Below are 18,843 nucleotides of genomic sequence, written 5' to 3'. Positions count from 1 at the left end.
TCTGCCTAACCATATTACATTCTTACTGCACCTGGAGGGCTGATTAAATTCTCTACTACATATCCTCATTTTAGAATTACATAAGAGGCTGAGAAAAGAATGTGTCTGTGTCAAAAGATGTGATAGATTATAAGTATCTGGCTACAAACCCCATTGGGTATGTTTGGTAAAGACGCATAAGTGAGAATTCACAGCAATAATCTCCATCCTCAATTCAACTCAAATTAGTTGTCCCCATGTAGCTCTACAGTGCCCTCTAGTGGTGACATTAAACAGATTCACATTGCTCTGAGGGGGAATACATGTGGTCCAGTGCAGTTAATATTGTCTGTGAGTGAGCATGGGATTCCCAGCAGTAAATGGGCAGTAGATCATCTGATCCACCCATCCTATCCAATCCAATCCACCCCTCAATCTCCTTCACCCTTCCCGTGCTTCAATATACAGTCTAACACATTTAAGTCCAGACAGTTTTTTTTTTCCTTTTATTGGAGGGAACTTGTGTAATCTCCATTTGTCTACAAAACAGAATGAATAGATTTCTCCATCACCAGGTATACACAGGCAAATGTCAATCTGTGTCAAATCAAGGTTGAGATTTAAAAACTTTGTACAGTTTAAGCCACTCAGTTTTAAAAAATAAAACTGTTAAAAAAATCCTCCAAAACAAAACAAGACAATGAGACGTGGATCTGTAGACAGGCAATCGATGGATAGATGATGGATCTTAAAAATAATTTGCTCCCATCGAACCCAATGGACATGTGTTCATGGAGAGCAGTTAGTGAGGGAAACGGAAACATACATTCCTGTCCATTCCTGTTGTGCAGGGGGTGAAGGTGTGTGCCTTCCACTGCCCTCCCACGTGTAGCGGCCTAGACGCGAATATCTAGAATTTTTCAGAGGAGAGGGCGGACTTGTGTATAGGGATGTTAGAGCATTAATGTCCTTGCTTGGCTCAGAATAGTGTGTGTGTGTGTGTGTGTACGTGTGAGTGTGTCAGAGAGAGAATGTGTGTCTGCATCAAGTTGAGTTCATCGAATCCTCTTCTGCTGCCGGGCCCTGTAGATGTCGTGGACGGGCGGGGCGACGGCGCCCTTGTCCTCCTCCTCGTCCGAGTCAGCGTTGGGCCTCTTGAGCGACTTGTTGGCCATGTTGTGGTTCTCCAGAGGCCCGTTGCCCTCGCTGGCCATCTCCGGCTGCCGCCCAGTGATCAGCTCCACAGCAGCATCAACAGCTGCACCACAGGGAGAGAGAGAGAGGGAGAGAGAGAGGGAGAGAGAGAGGAGAGAGAGAGAAGGTGGGAGATTGGTGAGTAATGTCTGAGGTTAGACAACCTAGCACACTGTGTGGGTTGAGTGTGAAACACTTACTCTCTGGAAGTGTGCATCTTCTTAAGTTCTCAATCAGCTCTTCCACCTGCACAAAGGGACCCTGTTGGGGGAGAGGGATAAAGGGGAGTTGAACGGCACAGATACTAATATAAAAAGCATACAATTCATAGGCAAAGACAAAACCGAATTTCTGAGTGCAACATAATGGTCTGAAGTTCCATAGTATCCCTTTGAAAGAAGCAGACAGGTGTCCCCTAAGCATAAGAGTCTAAAGGGGGGAGTGTTATGTGGGGCAGGTTGTGTGTACTGACTGTGAAACAGGTGGGAGGAGGCAGCAGCTTCATGAGGACCACTGCAGCGGGAGGCACTGGGAACACTCCTCCTGGAACAGGGTGCAGTCCTGGAGCTGAGGGCAGACCACACACTGTTAAGCACCCCAAACACAAACAAGCCACATGCAACAATTGCACTAACTAACAAAATATTTAAACTCTGAATATATATGGATGTATCAAATATATACTGTATTGAAAACATGAAAGAAACTTAAGAAAGCGATCATATCCGTGGTGTGATGCTTTGAGAGTGATGTAAAATCAGTTGTTGGGTGGTGAGCATGGCGCTGATGGTTGGTACTCACGGGCCAGGTGGCGAGGCTGGAAAGGGATCATCTGGTTGGTGTCGGGTTTGGGGTATTCAGGTTTACGGTCACCCTCTTCCTTCTGTGTGGCGTCCTTCGAGGGCGTCACCACAGTCTCCGGAATCAGCGCTGTGAGCTTGGCACGAGACACGTCCTGCCAACGCACAGAGTGAAGTTGAGTCTCAGCTGTACAGGGCTTGCAGCAAGGAAAATGTGTGACGGAAATGTTCTAATCTCATACAGCCTGGCTCCAGTCTGAGTTACAGCAGAGAGTTTGAGATCTTTAAACTCTGACTCTCGAATAGTTCCAGGGAGTCAAATCACTCACAGACATTTCCGCTTGTCTGATACACCGACCAAATGACTAAGTATCCAGTTCTCACCTTGTACCCAAGGGCCTTCAGTTCACTGGTAGAACAGGGGTAGAGATCCATGAACTTGTAGCGGTCCACCAGCAGCGCAGTTTCCTTGCCCTCGTACTCGTCCTTGAAGGCTGTGAACCGCCTCCTCTCCACCTTCAGGATACTGGCCAGATCGCCAATGTTACTCTCAAAGGCCAAGAAGCGGGCCCAGATCTCCCTGTTTGGAATGGGCACAGGTCAGTATACATGGCTCGAAGGGAAAAATGTGTAGGATTCAGATGGGCTCAAAGCATATATATATATATATATATATATATATATATATATAAAAAACAGAGACATCTTTCAAATACGCCATGACAAACTCAACTCCTAGACACGGCTAAATGCATGTTTTAGTCAATCTCAATTGAGTGGATAATTGTGTGTGGACGTGCTCGAGGACAGACAGATGTAGGTCACCCACCCAGACTTCTCAGGCGACAGGCTTCCTGAGGTCAGCACCCGCTCAAACAGCACCCTTGTGTTGTTGTCCTCTGTCACAGACGGAGAGAGAGAGTTGGAATCTGAGAAATCATGGCCATTTATCACCCATTCCACCCCCACCTGATGACTACTACATTGTGAGCAAACACCGTTTCCATGTTGTTCACTCCCAAAGCTCTAGACAGTGATAAGGGCTCTCTCTTCAGATAATCCTCCATTGGTAAACAACTACACCTCACTAGATGCCATGACCACGGTGACGTGGGCAATGCCTGCATAAACTGGCATATGAGCCATTAATTCCAAAGATCAATGATGAGTTTGGCCATCAGCTAAATGGGCTCCAGTAAAAAAGACGATCTTTCAAGCATGGTTGACCATCCTCACCATTGAGATGAGAGAGGTAATCGATGTAAGCCAGGATATACTCTGGTATGTCTCCATATTTCTTTAAGCCAAGCTCAAAAATCTTAAAGGCCACAGATTTATCCTGTGAAGAGAAAAAACAATATCAGAAGAGCCCAAAATTTGAATGGCATTCACATGACACAAGGCACAAACACGGCACATCAGACTCCCCCTGGCCCTCCTCTCTGACCTGTCCAGTGGAACTCACCTTGCTGCAGTAGTATTCCATCAGCGCGGCGGTCACATAGACGTGGTGCCGTGTGCGAAGATCCTCTCTGGCTTTCTTAAAAATGGTGCGGCCGGACTTGATGCCCTCTGCCCTCCTGGCAAACTTCATGTACTGGATGTAAACCTATGGAGGAAGGACGACACAGAGCCACACAAGCCAGTTAATGGTAATGTTCAATGAAATAGGCTGATTTCGCTCTTATCAAAATACACCAGCTGTGTGTTATACATTTGGTAGATCTTTAATAAAATGGTGCCCGCGAGCTGTCAAAACTTACCAATGTGGGATCAATGTCTTCTATTGCCAGCAGACGGTTATATATACTGTGCACCTTCTCATACTTCATTCGACTCTGAGGGACAGATGAAGAAGTATATTATGGCATGATTAGAGAATGCCTTCTCTCCAGGCAAGTAATGAGCTTTGATGGCTGCAATTGATCTGATGTCTAAATTGGCTCCTGATTAGGCGGTCCGTAGACCGAGCTCACCTCTTCGTAGTCAGCAAATGCAAAGTAGAGCAGCATGTTCTTCTTCAGCAGGGTTCCAATGGCACGCTCATAGATGTTGGCCGCCTCATCGCTAAACAGTTTGGCGTTGTTCATGTCCTACATACGACAGAAGGGCTTCTTGTTTACAACAGAGTCCAATTCAGACTGTATGTTTTTTTTCTTCAAATACAATTAAATGTAAAGTTTATGTTAGTCAGGACAGAGATATAGCATGATCTAGCATATTATTCATTTATGCACTATTCAGGTCAACCACACGTTTGTACTCAACATGAGTACTGTTTATTCTACAATACAAGCACTTGTCTGCAATAGATTAGGTCTCCCTCCTCCAGTCATAAAGTAGATAACTGTGTGCACTGTGCACTCTCACTGTCGGACACTCACTCCTTTCTCTGCCAGCAGCTTGCTGGACTGCTCCAGGTATTGGGCAGCTTCGTACCACACATCAGGGTGATGTCCCAGGACCAACAGGCACTGCTCATAGGCAAACATAACTGCAAGACAGACAAAAAAATAAACCATTCTGATCAGGAGTAAGGGTCAAAGTGTGTTTCAAGACAGTAATAATGGGTAGGTAACAACAAGATTGCATTTTACCTAGAAGACCAAGCAACACACCAAGTTAGACACTTTAAAGCACCTTGAGACATATTCATGTGTTATGTCTCCGTCAACTTAACTGAAAATAGCCAGCGGATAATTTCACACTCATCAGCTTCAGCAAGAATGAAGGTGTATGTTTCAGATACAAACAGAGCAGTGAGGGAAGCAATGCTGAGCCCTGTTAGCCTGTCAGTTGAACTGCTCGCTGCAGGCTCACCTCTTTTAGTGATGAGCGTCTGGTCCTCAGTGCGCAGCGGGTTGCTCTTCTCCCACTGGATGTACTTTTTCCACATCTCCACCTGCTGAGCTTCCTGAGGAGAGTTCTGCGGAGGCACCGATGGGGCGTTCCTGTCCAGGCCCTTCATCACGGTCTCGTACTCCTGCCAAACACACACACAACTTCAGCTCAACTTGTCATCAAAAAGGTCAGTCATGTGCTATATAACAAATGTGTGCATTCCCACACAGTGAAGTAAATAAGAAAGGAGCAGACCTTAGCCACCCTTCTAGCATTCATGTAGTCCCTGCTGCGATCCTCAATCATCTTCTTGGCAAGGTGTACATTGATGCCCTGTGGGGTGCAACAGTTCATTTGTTAGATGGGTCTAATACACACAATGAGGTATCCATTTTGGATTATTTCATTCGTTTCCTCCAGCTAGCCAATCCATGTACAGCTATATTAAAAAAAAAAAAAAAAAAAAACCCTCTTACCTCTTCATATTTACTGTAGTCCCGCCACAGTTGCTCGATGTTGATCATGGGATTGACGCAGCCCCTCTGGTAAACTCGCCGCACAGCAGTGATGCGCTGGTTCTCTGCGTATGAGCCCACAGCCTCACTGTGGAGCAAGGCAACAAATTTCACCCCCAATTCAATTTCACCATCTTAATACTGAGGTAAATTAATTAGACAATAAAGGTATAAAATGGATGTTTTCCAAGTATTGAATTTGAGACACTTACACTCCTTTTAAAAAATTGATGTAGTCCACCCAGATCTGAGGAAGAGGGGTGAATGTAACGTAAATCGTGCTAATTCATGGTGTACAACGTGTTATAAAATTCAAGGTCACCTGCTTCAAATCAAACATGGTTACCTGGTATGACATGATCTCCATTCCTATCTTGTCCAGTGCGAAATCATACGCCTGTGCCATTTTCTCTCTGTAAACCAAAAAACCTGTGATTACACAACTGGGGTAGACCTTAAATTCCCACACAGAACCACAACTGATGTCAATACTACTCCAATTATAGAAAAATACAAAGAAATCTGAATGTTCTCTGACTGGAAATGTATGGAATGAGGTAATGAACGCACTTGTAACTGGGCAGCTTTCCTTTGGTTTCTCGGACATAAGAAAGGTAGCACTTCCATAAGTCAATGTGCAGTACCTTCATCAAGCACCTTTGAAATAACTGTATCAATAAAACAAACACATTTGTCTCAGTAACAGCAGCTGAATACACAGTTCTGTCAACAGTCAATAGGGACAGAAGCAATACAGAGTGGTTGGGGAATACATTTAATGTTCATGTTTGTATACATTTATAGGCATAACCGATTATTTTAGACAATAATAAAAACACACAGGATTCATGTGGTTGAAACCAGATTCAGAAGATTCTGAGAAGTGAAACAAATTGAAGGTTCCTTTATCAAACATCAAGGTTTTCATTAATTTGGTTTGGCCACAGGAACAAAGATTTAGGAGATGATGCAGAGCGACATTTTCTCTGAGGCAACATTTGTAATGGTTTCTTCTGGTTTCTTCTCATTATAATGGTAACAGTTGACACTCACCTTTTCAACTTTGTCATAGTTTTTTGCCTTTATCTGTGGACAAATTGCAAATGTACCATTAACCAAGCATATCAGAACAGTTTAAAGTTATTATTCTCATGAACAGTAACAACACAGTAAACCCCAACCAGATCAACAAAGTGAAATTCACACACTTTATTTTCAAACGCATGCCTTTGAACAGACAGACCAAATTCTTTCAGGGTTTTTTCAATCAGCAGGTGTGATTTTGATTTGGTAAATCACACCTCTTGGAATTAACACATTTGAAGCTCATCAGTTGTTTCCCATTTGCAGCTTCTGAATTCAAAATTAGTCAGAGCATGTTGATTGCCTCCTGTGTAGAAGAGATGTGTCAATCTATAAAGCACAATTTTCCATGTGACAGATATTTTAATTGTGAACTGTAGGAAATTTCATTTCAATACACCCATAAAAAGATTGGAGGCAGACAATTCAGTTCATTCCAGGATTAAAATTTGAAAGCGACACAGTTTTTTTTTTAACAAACTATTAGTGTTTTGTAGGGAGACGCTAAGAATATGACCCCAAAAAAAAACTGCTGATGCTGAGTATAAGGAGAAATGATTTATTAAGGGCTATATGAATAGTCATGGAAACTGAAACAGATCACATAAGCCTTTTGATAGCAATTATGATACAATTTCGCTCTCTACTCCGGTTAAAGGTGCAGCCTTGTAGATGCAGTGATTATGGTGAAAGCTTATTAATACTTGAGCTCAACAGCCTATCCAATTACACCCTCCCCTCCGTTCTCCTGAGCCAATGTGTGGATTGGCTGGAACTGTTTCCGTCTTGGTCCAGCTGTTTGTTTCACGTACAGAACCAAGTCTGTGTATGAACACCATATTTTTTGAGCACACAGACTACATGAACAGATAGATTAAACAAATTGCAGTTCACAATCTAACAAAAGTTGTATTAGATTAGAATCACTGCCAGCTCCTTTAAAGTCAATAGTTACTGGTCTCATTCCATCTTGTGCTTCAACAGATTGTTAAGTGTTAATAATGTGGTGAAAGTGATGGGAAGAAATGTATTAAAATAAAAGGAAAAAATAGGAATATATTAAAAAATAAAATCAGAACAGTGAAAAGGGAATGCCCTCCATTAATTCCTCTTCCTGGTCTTCCTCAAACACAAGCTCTTTGTAGTTATTTGGATTTATTAACCCTTTGTTAACTATTTAAACCTTAATTCAATTGTAATATATGACCAGTACAGAGATCACAATGTACAATTCATGGTCTAGGATTATGTCCCATCTCAGGTGGGCTGCATGGATCTGGGGCTACAATTGTAGAAGGAATGTGTATATAAAGATTTCATCAGGCTCAGAAAAATAACAAATATATAGAAAATAATGGCTCTCAGCTGTGCTTGCATCATACAGTAGTGCCATTTTGCATGGCATTGTTTGACTGGCTGGGGATTCGAACACTGGACCATTCTCAACTGAAGCAAGCAACGGATCAATTTAATTCATCCATGCTCGATGCAAGCCCAATATTTAAGGTAGGAGTGTGAAAAGTCTTTCTTCGTCTTGGTGAGAAGTTCAAAGGTATCCAGCAGATACAGTATCTGTGCAGAAAGTGTGTTAACCTCCCTTCCAACACCTTAAAGTGCAAGTTTGGTATTTTAAAACCTATAGGGGTTGAAGTTTGGATGATAATAAATCTAGAATTTACTTTGAGGACCAACACTATGTTAATCAGAGTAGTTTTGAGAATGCAATATGGGAATTCGAAGTATTTTTGATTATGAAATAGGCATTTGCAACAAAATAGCATATAGCATAACCTTGAGGGCAATTTCAGTACGTCAAAGTCACTTCCTAGTCCGAGGTGGTGCAAGTTTATGGGGTTTGAGTTTGGGTAAGTGTAGGGCTGAACAGCACAGTAAACACAATGCAGATAAAACAAAGTAATGGAACCACAATTCAGTACAGCAGTACACTCAATTCAAAGTGTGCCAAAGCCTCCAAAACGTTTGTGGGAATGTAGTGCGAGTAGAAGCCAGCAGGTAACACTGTCCATTAAGAGAACTTCTGCCCCCATGGTACCTATGGATTTTAGCTCACTCGTTAGCACGTCTGCCTCCCATCCCCAGCCTCTGAGGTTCTGAGTCCAAGCCAGTGCGGGAATGAACTGAACAGTAACCACAACACAGGTTATATTGGTGCCATGGCCCAAATGGGAGTGAGGCTTATGAGCTTGAGTATAATAGAGTAAACGTCACTCCTGGACACCTAAAAAGGTTGTATCAGTGATGGCGGGGTAACGTCACTTCTGTTGACGTTCAAACAAACAGAGCTAGCTTGCTACTCCTTCCCCCTCCCTCCTGTGCGATTGAAACTCTCCTGAACGCGCATCTCATCGGTTATTGGTTGTAACACTTTATTTTGCCTTTGAGTGGTTGGTAACACTTGTTATTAGCAATTGTTTTTGTGTACAGATCTCAGAGCCTAGGCTGCCTACAGAGACACGTTTTTTTGACGGCCTGCTTATGGGGCGGGCAGCTAGCGGATCATTAGGAAAGATTAGATAAATGTGAGCACTTATTTTTGGGCCTTTTTTCGGCATGCAATCGCTGATACAACCTTTAAGAGACGTACTAGCAACATACGCTCGTACCCGTTCATTTTAGTCCCTTGCTAGCACGCTTGCCTCTGAGGTTGCAAGTTTGAGTGCAGAGCAGGGCTATTGTAGCCTGGATGCCAGCCGAACTAGCCCCGCCCACAACATTTGAGGTCGGGAAGTTAGGTCTGGACTTGTTCCGTTGTGAAGCAACTATGCCCGAACCAGAGCTGTTGGGACCAATCAAATTGGGCTTTGTACAATGATAGACGAGGCACTGTTGCTCATCTGTCCATCATGTCCTCTGAGCACACTTCGGTTGATTTCGTTTGGAACAAAAACGCTGTGGCTAGAAGCTCGACAGATGGCTTCTAAAACCCTGTTTAAACATAGAAAAATTACATATTTCCATGCAGTTTGGCCTTTTAATTACATGAAAAGAGGTTTTATCACTGAAAACAATTATTTCTGAAAACAAAGTGGATATGTGGGAAAACTCCAGTTTCACTTTCATCATCAAGGGAAAACAGAGTTTTTGCATTGAGATGTTTGTTAGAAATCTCTAATTGGCCACCTGCTTACTCGAGGGGTTTGCGACACCCTTCCCCAGCCGTTTTTAGCATGTGTGTGAACGGAATTATTTTTTAAAAACGAAGGAGGTAAATATCAGTTTTTCTGAATAGCCTACCCTGCTATTCGCGGTCTTAGATTTTGCTATCGGGTGTTGTACAATATATTGACAGCGCAATAACTTAAAAAAAAAACACCAGAAAATAATGTTAAAGCGATGGTTCGGAGTAATTTCACCCTAGGGTCCTTTGCACCATGACCCCGAGCCAAACACCCTCCCAGAACCTGTTTTCCCTTGGTCGAACCCTGGTCGAGTAGCGCTGTCAGAAACTAATGACTTTCTGCAGGCGTAATGGAACCAACTTAGTATCTCGTAAATTACCCCACTAATAATGCCCTGAATGGTACGAAACTTCTACAGTAGTACAACTATGTTCTTTACTCATAAAACAAGGCATTGAAAAGTTTGTAAGTACACCAGGAGTTTATTTAAATAACTAGTGTTTATTTCTCGCTAGATTTTGAAAAAACTAAGCAAACGAACGACATTACAGTACAATTAGCAGTCGTAAGAAGAGTTTCATCCTCCATCTTAGTTAACTTTACACAGCTATTTAACAGAGTTGCTGCACCGATTTGTGGGTAAATGGCAGCATAGAGGATTAAAAAAAACTGTTAAGGAGTATAAGGTATATTAGAAGGCATGAAAAAACTTTGATTGGTTTGCAAAAGAACTTGTTGCCTCCCTCTCCTGTTTGGTATCTTAAAAGGCAATCGTTTGGAACAAGGACTACTTCACCTAGTTCGTACTTCAGTTTGTCTAGATCAGTGTTTCTCAAAGTGTGTTCCGGGGACCACTGGTGGTTCGCAAGCTATCCTAAGTGGTCCGCGAGCAGACGTGGTAAAATATTATCGTAACACCCCCAATTTTCACCACTTTTGTTCAGAAATTCTAAAACAATGATGTTTAACACTTCAAAATAACATTTGCTAAATGAACCTTACATTTTTCAGTAGCCATAGGTGTGTAGATTTGAACAAAATCTGGTTTGGTTCTTAACGGGAGCATTAACTGCCTGAAATATCCGATTTTGTTTACCACGCTCGTTATAGTGCTGGCCTGATGGGTCGCCTATTTACGCCGTTTCAACAGCACATGAACGGTTAGATCGAGAATTCTCGTCATGAAATTAAAATTCCACTGGAGCTCCAAGCGGTTGTGTACACGCAGCCTTACAACACTGTTTACAGCTCTTCGAATCACGGTAAAATGTCATTTTTGGTACATAGCTAATTTAGATACACTTATGGTGTGGGTAGTTCCGTTTCTTTAGGAATCCGGCGTATTGGTTTGTATAGAAATGGATATTAAGTGACACATACACGCAAGACGGCGGAAATACGGGGCCGACGGTAATAGGGGTAGTTCCTATAGATGAGTTGTTTGCTATATTGAACCAACTTGTATGTAAATCCAAATAGTTCTGCAACACTGTCTATGTAAGATATACCAATTTAAGTCATATGAATCCTCTGACCAATAAGTAAAGTGCAAAGACAATAAGCAAGGTGGTTCAGTGAGTAGGCCTATTGTGTAAGCTAATATACTGTTGAAGTAGGTCTAATCTTTTTTTTCTAGATAGTTGGTCCATGCATTTCTTTTTTATTGGTTAAGTGGTCCTTCGTCTGAAAAAGTTTGAGAAACACTGGTCTAGATCAACACATCCATCACCTTTTTAACATTTCTTTGTTTACAACCTGCAGCTAGATATAACTTGTGTTTTGCGAAAAAACAACTATAAACGAAGCACGCCAGCTGGTTAAGTAGCTGTGCAGAATGTATGTTGGATAAACCTCCTTCCCAATGTTTTAAGATACGTGCTAGTAAGAGATGCTAGCACCCATGTGTCACAGCCAAGGGGGCAGGCGAATTCCCAGAAGTAGAAGAATCAATAGAGGCTGGAGGGACCACTTCTCTGCTAACCCCCATAGAAGCCTATTCATTTTAGGATTTTTTTGAAAAACCATAACTTCATATAGCATATATCCTGTGCCGATATTGTAGCTTCTGTGTTATCTACATAAACAATAAAAGGCAAAACAAGACTCAACTACCTCGTATGTAACGTTAGGTTCCCGTAAGAAGAATGTTTACCATGTCCGGTTGTAGGGAAGCTAACGCACCGTAGGGAGATAACTGTTGTTTGGATAAGAAGCTCAGTCCAGCCAGCACGGAAACTCATGAACAAAGCTATGTAGCCTACAATAGCATTGTATGTTAAGGGTAAAGCATTACATAGAGGCAAGTAAACCTAATAAAAAAACGGCACTAACGATAATCATTTCTGAGGTTTTCGATGGATTGACCGTAGGTCGGAAAAGTAGAAAGAAGATTAGCTTCAAGGCTATAACTTTTTTGTTTTGTTTTACCATGTTTTTGAAGATGATCATGTGTGGTAGTTTCAACATTAACACGACTTGATATCACTTGTGAGGATGATATTAATAATAATACATACATAAATGTTTAACTTTGAAGGCGAAGGAAGTGTGAGAAAAATGTCTGTGTATCTATCATATGAGTTACAAGATTCAGTTGGATGGCTAACGTCACAAAGTTAAGTTCGAGTCTGCGCAGTACTGGGGGGACCAACTGAAAAATCGTTTAATTTGACTCCGTGCCCTCCCATTGAAAATGACAGAGTCTGTTCGTCCATTTTTTTACTGTCTATGGTCTTAGCTCCCTTGCTAGCACACATAGCTCCCTTGCTAGCGTCCCAATCAGAGGTGCTGCCACTAGGATTTATGCAGAACGTCAGAAGGCGGGCCTGGAAAACAGGTCTAATCACATCCGCTTATCGAGTGATAACATTGATTCTGACAGCAATTAAGATATCGTCAACTAAAATACTGTTAACCTGCATTTTATATTCGGTTTGATCGTCTTTGACATTGTTGTTTTGTCCAAACATATAACAATGTTTTAAATATAACCTACTGTATACACCTACATGCTTATTTATTGTTATTTTTTTACCGTGTTTGTGTTAGATGATCAATGTTATTACATGACAAGCGGATGTGATTAGACCTGTTTTCCGGTGTAGACGGTGTATCAGTTCGAGCCCGGACAGGTGCAGGGCGTAGCCGCGTGCTCAACACAACACAGCAAACATGTGCAATTACTCAATCTGACACCATTAGCCTAGCTTAGCATAATTCACTGGAAGGGGTTAGACCAGTTGTCTAACCCACTTCCAATGAATCAGGCTTAGTTAGGCCAACAGTGTCAGACTAGGTTATTGCATGCACAGAGAAGGGTATGTATCTTATCTATCTCTGGGGTAGATGGCAAATAAGTTAATTTGGCATATTCCCTTAAGTACATGATGAATAATAATGATAACTTTGGCATTTCCAAATGGATAATAGAACAGTACAACATTTCAGCCCACGCAATCCCATTTGTTCTCATGTTGTTTTTTAGACTCAGTATTAACGACTCTAGTATTCATCATATTTTGTGTATATGTATTAAAAATGGGGTTTGGCATGAGCATCAATATAAAACAAACACAAATGTGTGTTAATGTATGTGAGGGTATATATTACAATACACTAAATCCTGCTGGACAACAACTTCAGAGATTATATTAAGCATCCTATTCTATTCATTTGTTTGGGACACCAGTCACATTTGGCTTGTTCTCCTGTACCACAGAATCCTGTTTAATTTTGGGATATTTTGCTTTAGATCTTAAATCTACAAATTTTATTGTATAAAAGACTAATGTGACCTTTTGTGAAAGGGTTTTCACTATTTAATGTTTTCGGCTTGAATATCAAAATGGCCTAATTAAATTAGCTAATGGTGTGCCAGGAACGGACAGATTCGGAAGGAGTACTAGATAAAGATAACAGAGAAAAACTTGCCATGCCAGCAAATATTGGTTTTCACAATGAGACACATAGGTACACAACATAGATAGTGTAGTTTCAGTTCCTACAATAGGTCAATACAATGTCAGATACATGGTCAATTTTGGGCAGTTCATATTGAGTCCTTAATTACATTTTTACAGAACTAGTCACTACATTCCATTCTGCCTTAACACCATCAACACCTAATATCTCAGCAAATCAGTCAAACATTCCATGCTAAACCTTGAATATTCAATACAATTGATATAGTGATTGATATCAATTCTTATTGATAATGAGATGTGAAAAGGTCACTTATAAAGCAGTAGTTTAATCCACCCCCCACACACACACACACACACACTTTTAAATTCATCCCAGATGGCCATTTTAGCCCTTGCTGAATTGTGAAACCATTAATCCATATTAACCACAGTTCAGTGAATTTCAGAAACGACACTAACCACGCTGCAGGTTACAAACTACAACCATAATTTATCAAGTGTGCTCTACCACGCTCACAGAACTAGGAACTCATATGTCCAACACAGCCATGCTCAAAGGGGAACTAGGAATTGATATAAACAACATCCCACATTCATTCATCATGTCCAGCCATTCTCGATTCCAGTTTGAAGAAACTGCAACACCACAGCAGTAATGACACTCACTCACACACTCAGAGAGACCAAGTACACAACCAGTCATTGAGGCTTACAACAAAGCAGCGCAAAGAGCAATTTGGCTCAGTGAGTGAGGTTAACAGCAATAAGGAATAACCATCTCAGAGCAAATCTTTCTGAATTACCTTCAGTCACAATTAAATTACCAAGGGCTATTTTGTAACCAATTAATCATTAAGACAAATAATTTTCTTCTAATACGTAAGAAATGTGTAAATGCAATCAAAAACACATGCATCACTCTGTAATTAAGCACACATTCAGGCAAAATTATGGGCATTTCCATACACCACAAATAATGACTGAAAATGATAAAAGATTTAAAATAATCATTGTTTTATTATTTAATGTGAAAAAAATCACTCAAGTCACAAAAGGGCATATGAAGTCAAAATCATTTTTAAACAATGAAAACAGGCTTCAGAAAAATCAAAAATGGTCATTGAACTGTAAGACAAGGCCACACAAAAATATGAATTTGACCATGAAAATAAAAACTTATGGTGGTCGTGTCTGAACTAAAAACACTGACCCCTGTGCATGTGTGAATGGGACTGGGCTGAGTTTTCCAGCATTTAAGCAGGGCCAACTCAATTTAGTTTTAATGTTTGGGGGGGGGGATTGGAAATGTAGGCTAGAGAGAGTAATGATGAGTTGTATCTAGATGTTGTATCACTATACCATCCAAAGACAAATTAAAAAAGGAACACTGAAAATGACTTGTATTACATCTTTGACCATTGTAGGTTTGAGATAAGAAATGTTTTGTAAAGGTAGAGACCATAGAAACAATGGTCTTTAGTAGTAGGACATGTGCTGCAAGATTAGTTTTAGTATCTTAATTCAAAATATTTTCCCTTGCTGCTTTCTACAACTGCAATCTGCATGGTCAGTAATGATAAATAATGAGGCAGACCGAACACAGAAAATGATGCATCTGTTGCCATCTTCAGTTCTTTCATAATCTGTACTACAGTAGATTTGCCTGGAAACACGCACCAAAGATGTACTTCATACACCCCTGGCGATGGATGTCTGGGCAAGGAATTTCAAACCTCAAACTGGTTTGTTCTTTCAAAGGACACTAGCTCAAATGCCAGAAATAACATATTCCAACACGTGCTGAGGCATTATAATACTAAGCGAAGACTTTTCTTTAGACCCAATAACATAATGTAGACCTACATCTTTTTGCTTTGTATATATATTTGGCATACTGTACATATTATACTAGTAAGGTTTAAAGGCAACATGTTTTGTTACAAAAAAAGACCTTAATGCAAATTTCAGCAAAAAATGTACTGGATAAAAAAACAACTCTAGGTTAAAGCCACTAAGCTTCAATGAACGGTGTAAGTCAGTCTGTTGTATATGACATCTCTAGAGTATACATAGCCTGAAAGATGTTGAGGCTAATGAATGCTATATAAAATGCTTATGATAGGATCCACAAAACCACATACGTGAGCAAAAAGGGGAATACTGAAATAATGGGTATCAACTTTCCTTAAAAGCTCAAATTCCTTTTTTTCCCCAGAGATGCAGGAAGGAAAGAGCGCATAAAACAGCCACTAAGCAAGCGGTGCAGAAACGGACACCATGCACAAAAATCCACAATAAGTCAAAAAAGCCAACACTGGTAAGTCTGCTTTTATTGTGGCTACAAACAGCTTAACAATCAGGGTGGGAAATTAATTGGAAAGGAGACGCAGGGATAAATTCTTAATGCTTACATAAGAAAACAAAATGAAAACTGATTACCTCAAAAGCAGTTACAATATGGCATTGCTTAGAAACGGCACATCCGTAGATTCATGCAATCCAACCTTCCAGATCGGTCAACTTTGCATAGGTAGCAAACACCTACAGCTAATTAAATCTAGGGGATCCTGCCATGAAATATGCTGTGTATGCCACCAACTGTCCTTTCTGCTGTAACTTTAACTTGTTCATGAGAAACCAACACCATACTAGTTTCCATAGTACTGCACACTCATCTTCCTTCCTACAATGTGAACACTGGCCAGGGAGCAAACAGCTAATAAAGTGAATGCAGGCCAATCTCAAGAGTTGGGGAACTCTGGTCAAAATGCAATGCAGTGCCAAATGAGATTTACTTTCCCCATTTTCACAGTGTACACATTTTGGACAGAGCCCAGAGGCTCTTCTTAACTCATAAGCTATAGTGTGAGAAAAACATCCAATGCAATCTTTGGGGGTGGGCTACTAAATACTTACCCAAATCAAATGGGAGTGGGGGGGATAAATGACAATTTCAGTCAGCAGGTTATGTCTGCCATTGAATTTGCTGGGCTAGTGGAAGGTTGCAAGCAAACCAGTGAATGTATGGCTGCATGTGGTATGACAAATGTTGGCCACTATAATGATAAAAGCCACTGTTAAGTACTGATAATGCACAATTATTAGTTTGTGCCCATAATCTTTCAGTAAAGGAACTGAAAATATAAACCAAATGGATCATCAGAATTCTGAACTGCTAAACTTGTGATCAGTCAGGTGTTCTAGTGTGCAATAAAGACACGCACAAGGGGAGCAATACAACCACATGGACATGTTAAAACACTATAAGACTTGATCAGGTATTGTTTATAAATAAGATGACCTCAAAGAAATGACACAGGAGGCAATAAATTGACACGACAAGTGAATAAAAGGCTAAAGCACTCCAATACTATTAAAACAGTTTTAATGCTGTTGCAGATCAAACATGCAACAATATGCACTTAACCCCATATTGTTTAAGTGTGATTTTGGCCACGAACCCCTTAGGTTATTTACAAATTGCTGCTGGGAAAAAAAGTGGTTAAGACCAACCTCTTTGCATCTGGGAGGATTTTGATTATAATGTGTGAAATTCATGTTGTTGATCTTGTTAGGTTGTGCACACCCATGCAAACATTTGAGAATAAAAGAAAAAATATTAACCTCAGCCTCTATGTATAATTTCCAGAACCTGCCCGAACTTGGGAACTGGGCGACAAGTCGCTCATAGGTCTTCCTTGCTTTGTCTATAGGTTGATTCTAAAAAAGTAGAATGCATTTACATGTACATGTATAAAAAGAACACCATTTAAGAATGTGAGGAGCACAGTACATAATGTGCAATATGCTTTTGATTAGAAATCCCTTCCCTCCCCTTCTGGCCCAAGCAGGTTACCCCGTGTAGAAGGAATGCAACCCTGTTTCACTAAACCTGTGCTTCTCGAATCAGAATGCTCCATGCGTCCAGGTCATAAGGGTTCTCTTCCAACTTCTTCTCTGCCTTTTTCACCTTCTCTGGGATGTATTCTGCAGCCTGAAAAGCACAAAGTGAGGCGTTTAATTGGGGTAACAACGACGCTATCGGACAAGTCACATCTGACTATTATTCTGATGACTGACCAACATAATGTGACCAGGATGCAACGTAATGCGCTCAAGATATAACCAATTTGCTCAAAAATCCCAATCATAGACGAATCCCTATCTGCCTCCCTACTTCCACAAATTATTATTGACCTAATAATGTATTTTATATACTCCGAGCTAAAAATGTATTATGTTCCACTACAATGTGCAATCAGAATCACCGCCTAAATCGAGACGTTGGCTAGCAACTAGCAACGCTCGCTTGTCAGCTAATCAGCCAAATAGCTCGTTAGCCAACTCGTGAATGGCAGTGCTTATTGGCCTGTTTCGTCGCGTCGAATAACAAAGTTGTTACACATTACTAATATCTGATATAACAGCTTGTAATTAACGTTGCGTCTCTTGATTCAAATCGTACAGGTGCAGTGACTCAAGGTCAATAATTGCTGTTATACAAGAGTGAGCACTTTCATGAAATTAGTAACGTTACTTTGAGAGCTAACGATAGATAAACGTTAATGTTACACTACAGCGAGGCCCCATTTGCTAGGCCAGTTAGCCAGATGTTGTGCTATTTGACTAGCTCACGTTAGCTATTTTTTTAATCGGCCCTCATACATTAACATTTACGTTAAGGCATTCTCTGGTTCGATAAAACGTTAACGTTAGCTAACTTAACGTTAGCCATCAACCAACGTAAACCAGGTGCCTGGTCACACGTACTTTGGGCTAGAGGTTGAATACTTACACGACAGCCATTATCTAATAACTATGTTAGATACAAATATACTAGAACATATAGGTTACATCTCCAAACTGTTTATGGAGAAGGCTAGAATTACCGTCAGAAAATTCGTTGAAAGGTAACGTTAGCTAAATAGGTACAGGTGGTTTCTAACGAAAGCATGCGGGCCGCAAATCATCAACGCCTGAAAACAATACTATAATTCCATAAAATTACCTGATCGGACGCTCCTTCCGCAGACATGGTTAGATTAATGTCTTACAGTGCAACTATAAAAGAGACTACACTGACTATACGTAGATTAATAACATATTAGGGTGTTTAAAAGACAGTTAGATCTGCATCACCAGCCTACCACCTCCTCCCTTTGTAAGCTATGCAGCGCTGTTCAAACTAAAATGGCGGCACCATAGAATTTCATCTGTTGCACAACAATAGTATTTCCAAATGAGTCATGTGCCATCTAGTGGGCTGGCATGTATACAGCCATTCAACATTTCGGAGAAGCTCATCGACTCTAGATCTCCTGCTACAGCCTATGTATTGCAATACATGTTGATTCTGAATAATCATAAT

General features: G+C 40.7%; 1 protein-coding gene across 1 annotated transcript; it reads right to left on the bottom strand.

Annotated features, from left to right (window-relative positions):
- Positions 1-640: 640 nt before the first annotated feature.
- cstf3 (cleavage stimulation factor, 3' pre-RNA, subunit 3) lies at positions 641-18,663 on the bottom strand. The gene is made up of 21 exons (XM_042061892.1): positions 18,484-18,663; positions 17,368-17,469; positions 17,100-17,195; positions 6,383-6,415; positions 5,900-5,997; positions 5,676-5,742; positions 5,542-5,576; positions 5,291-5,417; positions 5,070-5,147; positions 4,794-4,956; positions 4,358-4,467; positions 3,950-4,066; positions 3,737-3,811; positions 3,439-3,582; positions 3,210-3,312; positions 2,803-2,872; positions 2,358-2,553; positions 1,975-2,128; positions 1,646-1,740; positions 1,374-1,434; positions 641-1,237 (listed from the first exon to the last, which is right to left on the bottom strand). The coding sequence occupies exons 1-21, from the start codon at positions 18,508-18,510 to the stop codon at positions 1,035-1,037; spliced, it is 2,154 nt and encodes a 717-aa protein (XP_041917826.1). The 5' UTR covers positions 18,511-18,663; the 3' UTR covers positions 641-1,034.
- Between the last annotated feature and the right edge of the window lie 180 nt (positions 18,664-18,843).

Source organism: Alosa sapidissima, chromosome 14, assembly GCF_018492685.1.
Source record: "Alosa sapidissima isolate fAloSap1 chromosome 14, fAloSap1.pri, whole genome shotgun sequence".
Classification (NCBI taxonomy): Eukaryota; Metazoa; Chordata; class Actinopteri; order Clupeiformes; family Clupeidae; genus Alosa; species Alosa sapidissima.
The sequence above is the reverse complement of the archived record's forward strand: the minus strand, read 5'-3'. Positions and strand labels throughout refer to the sequence as shown.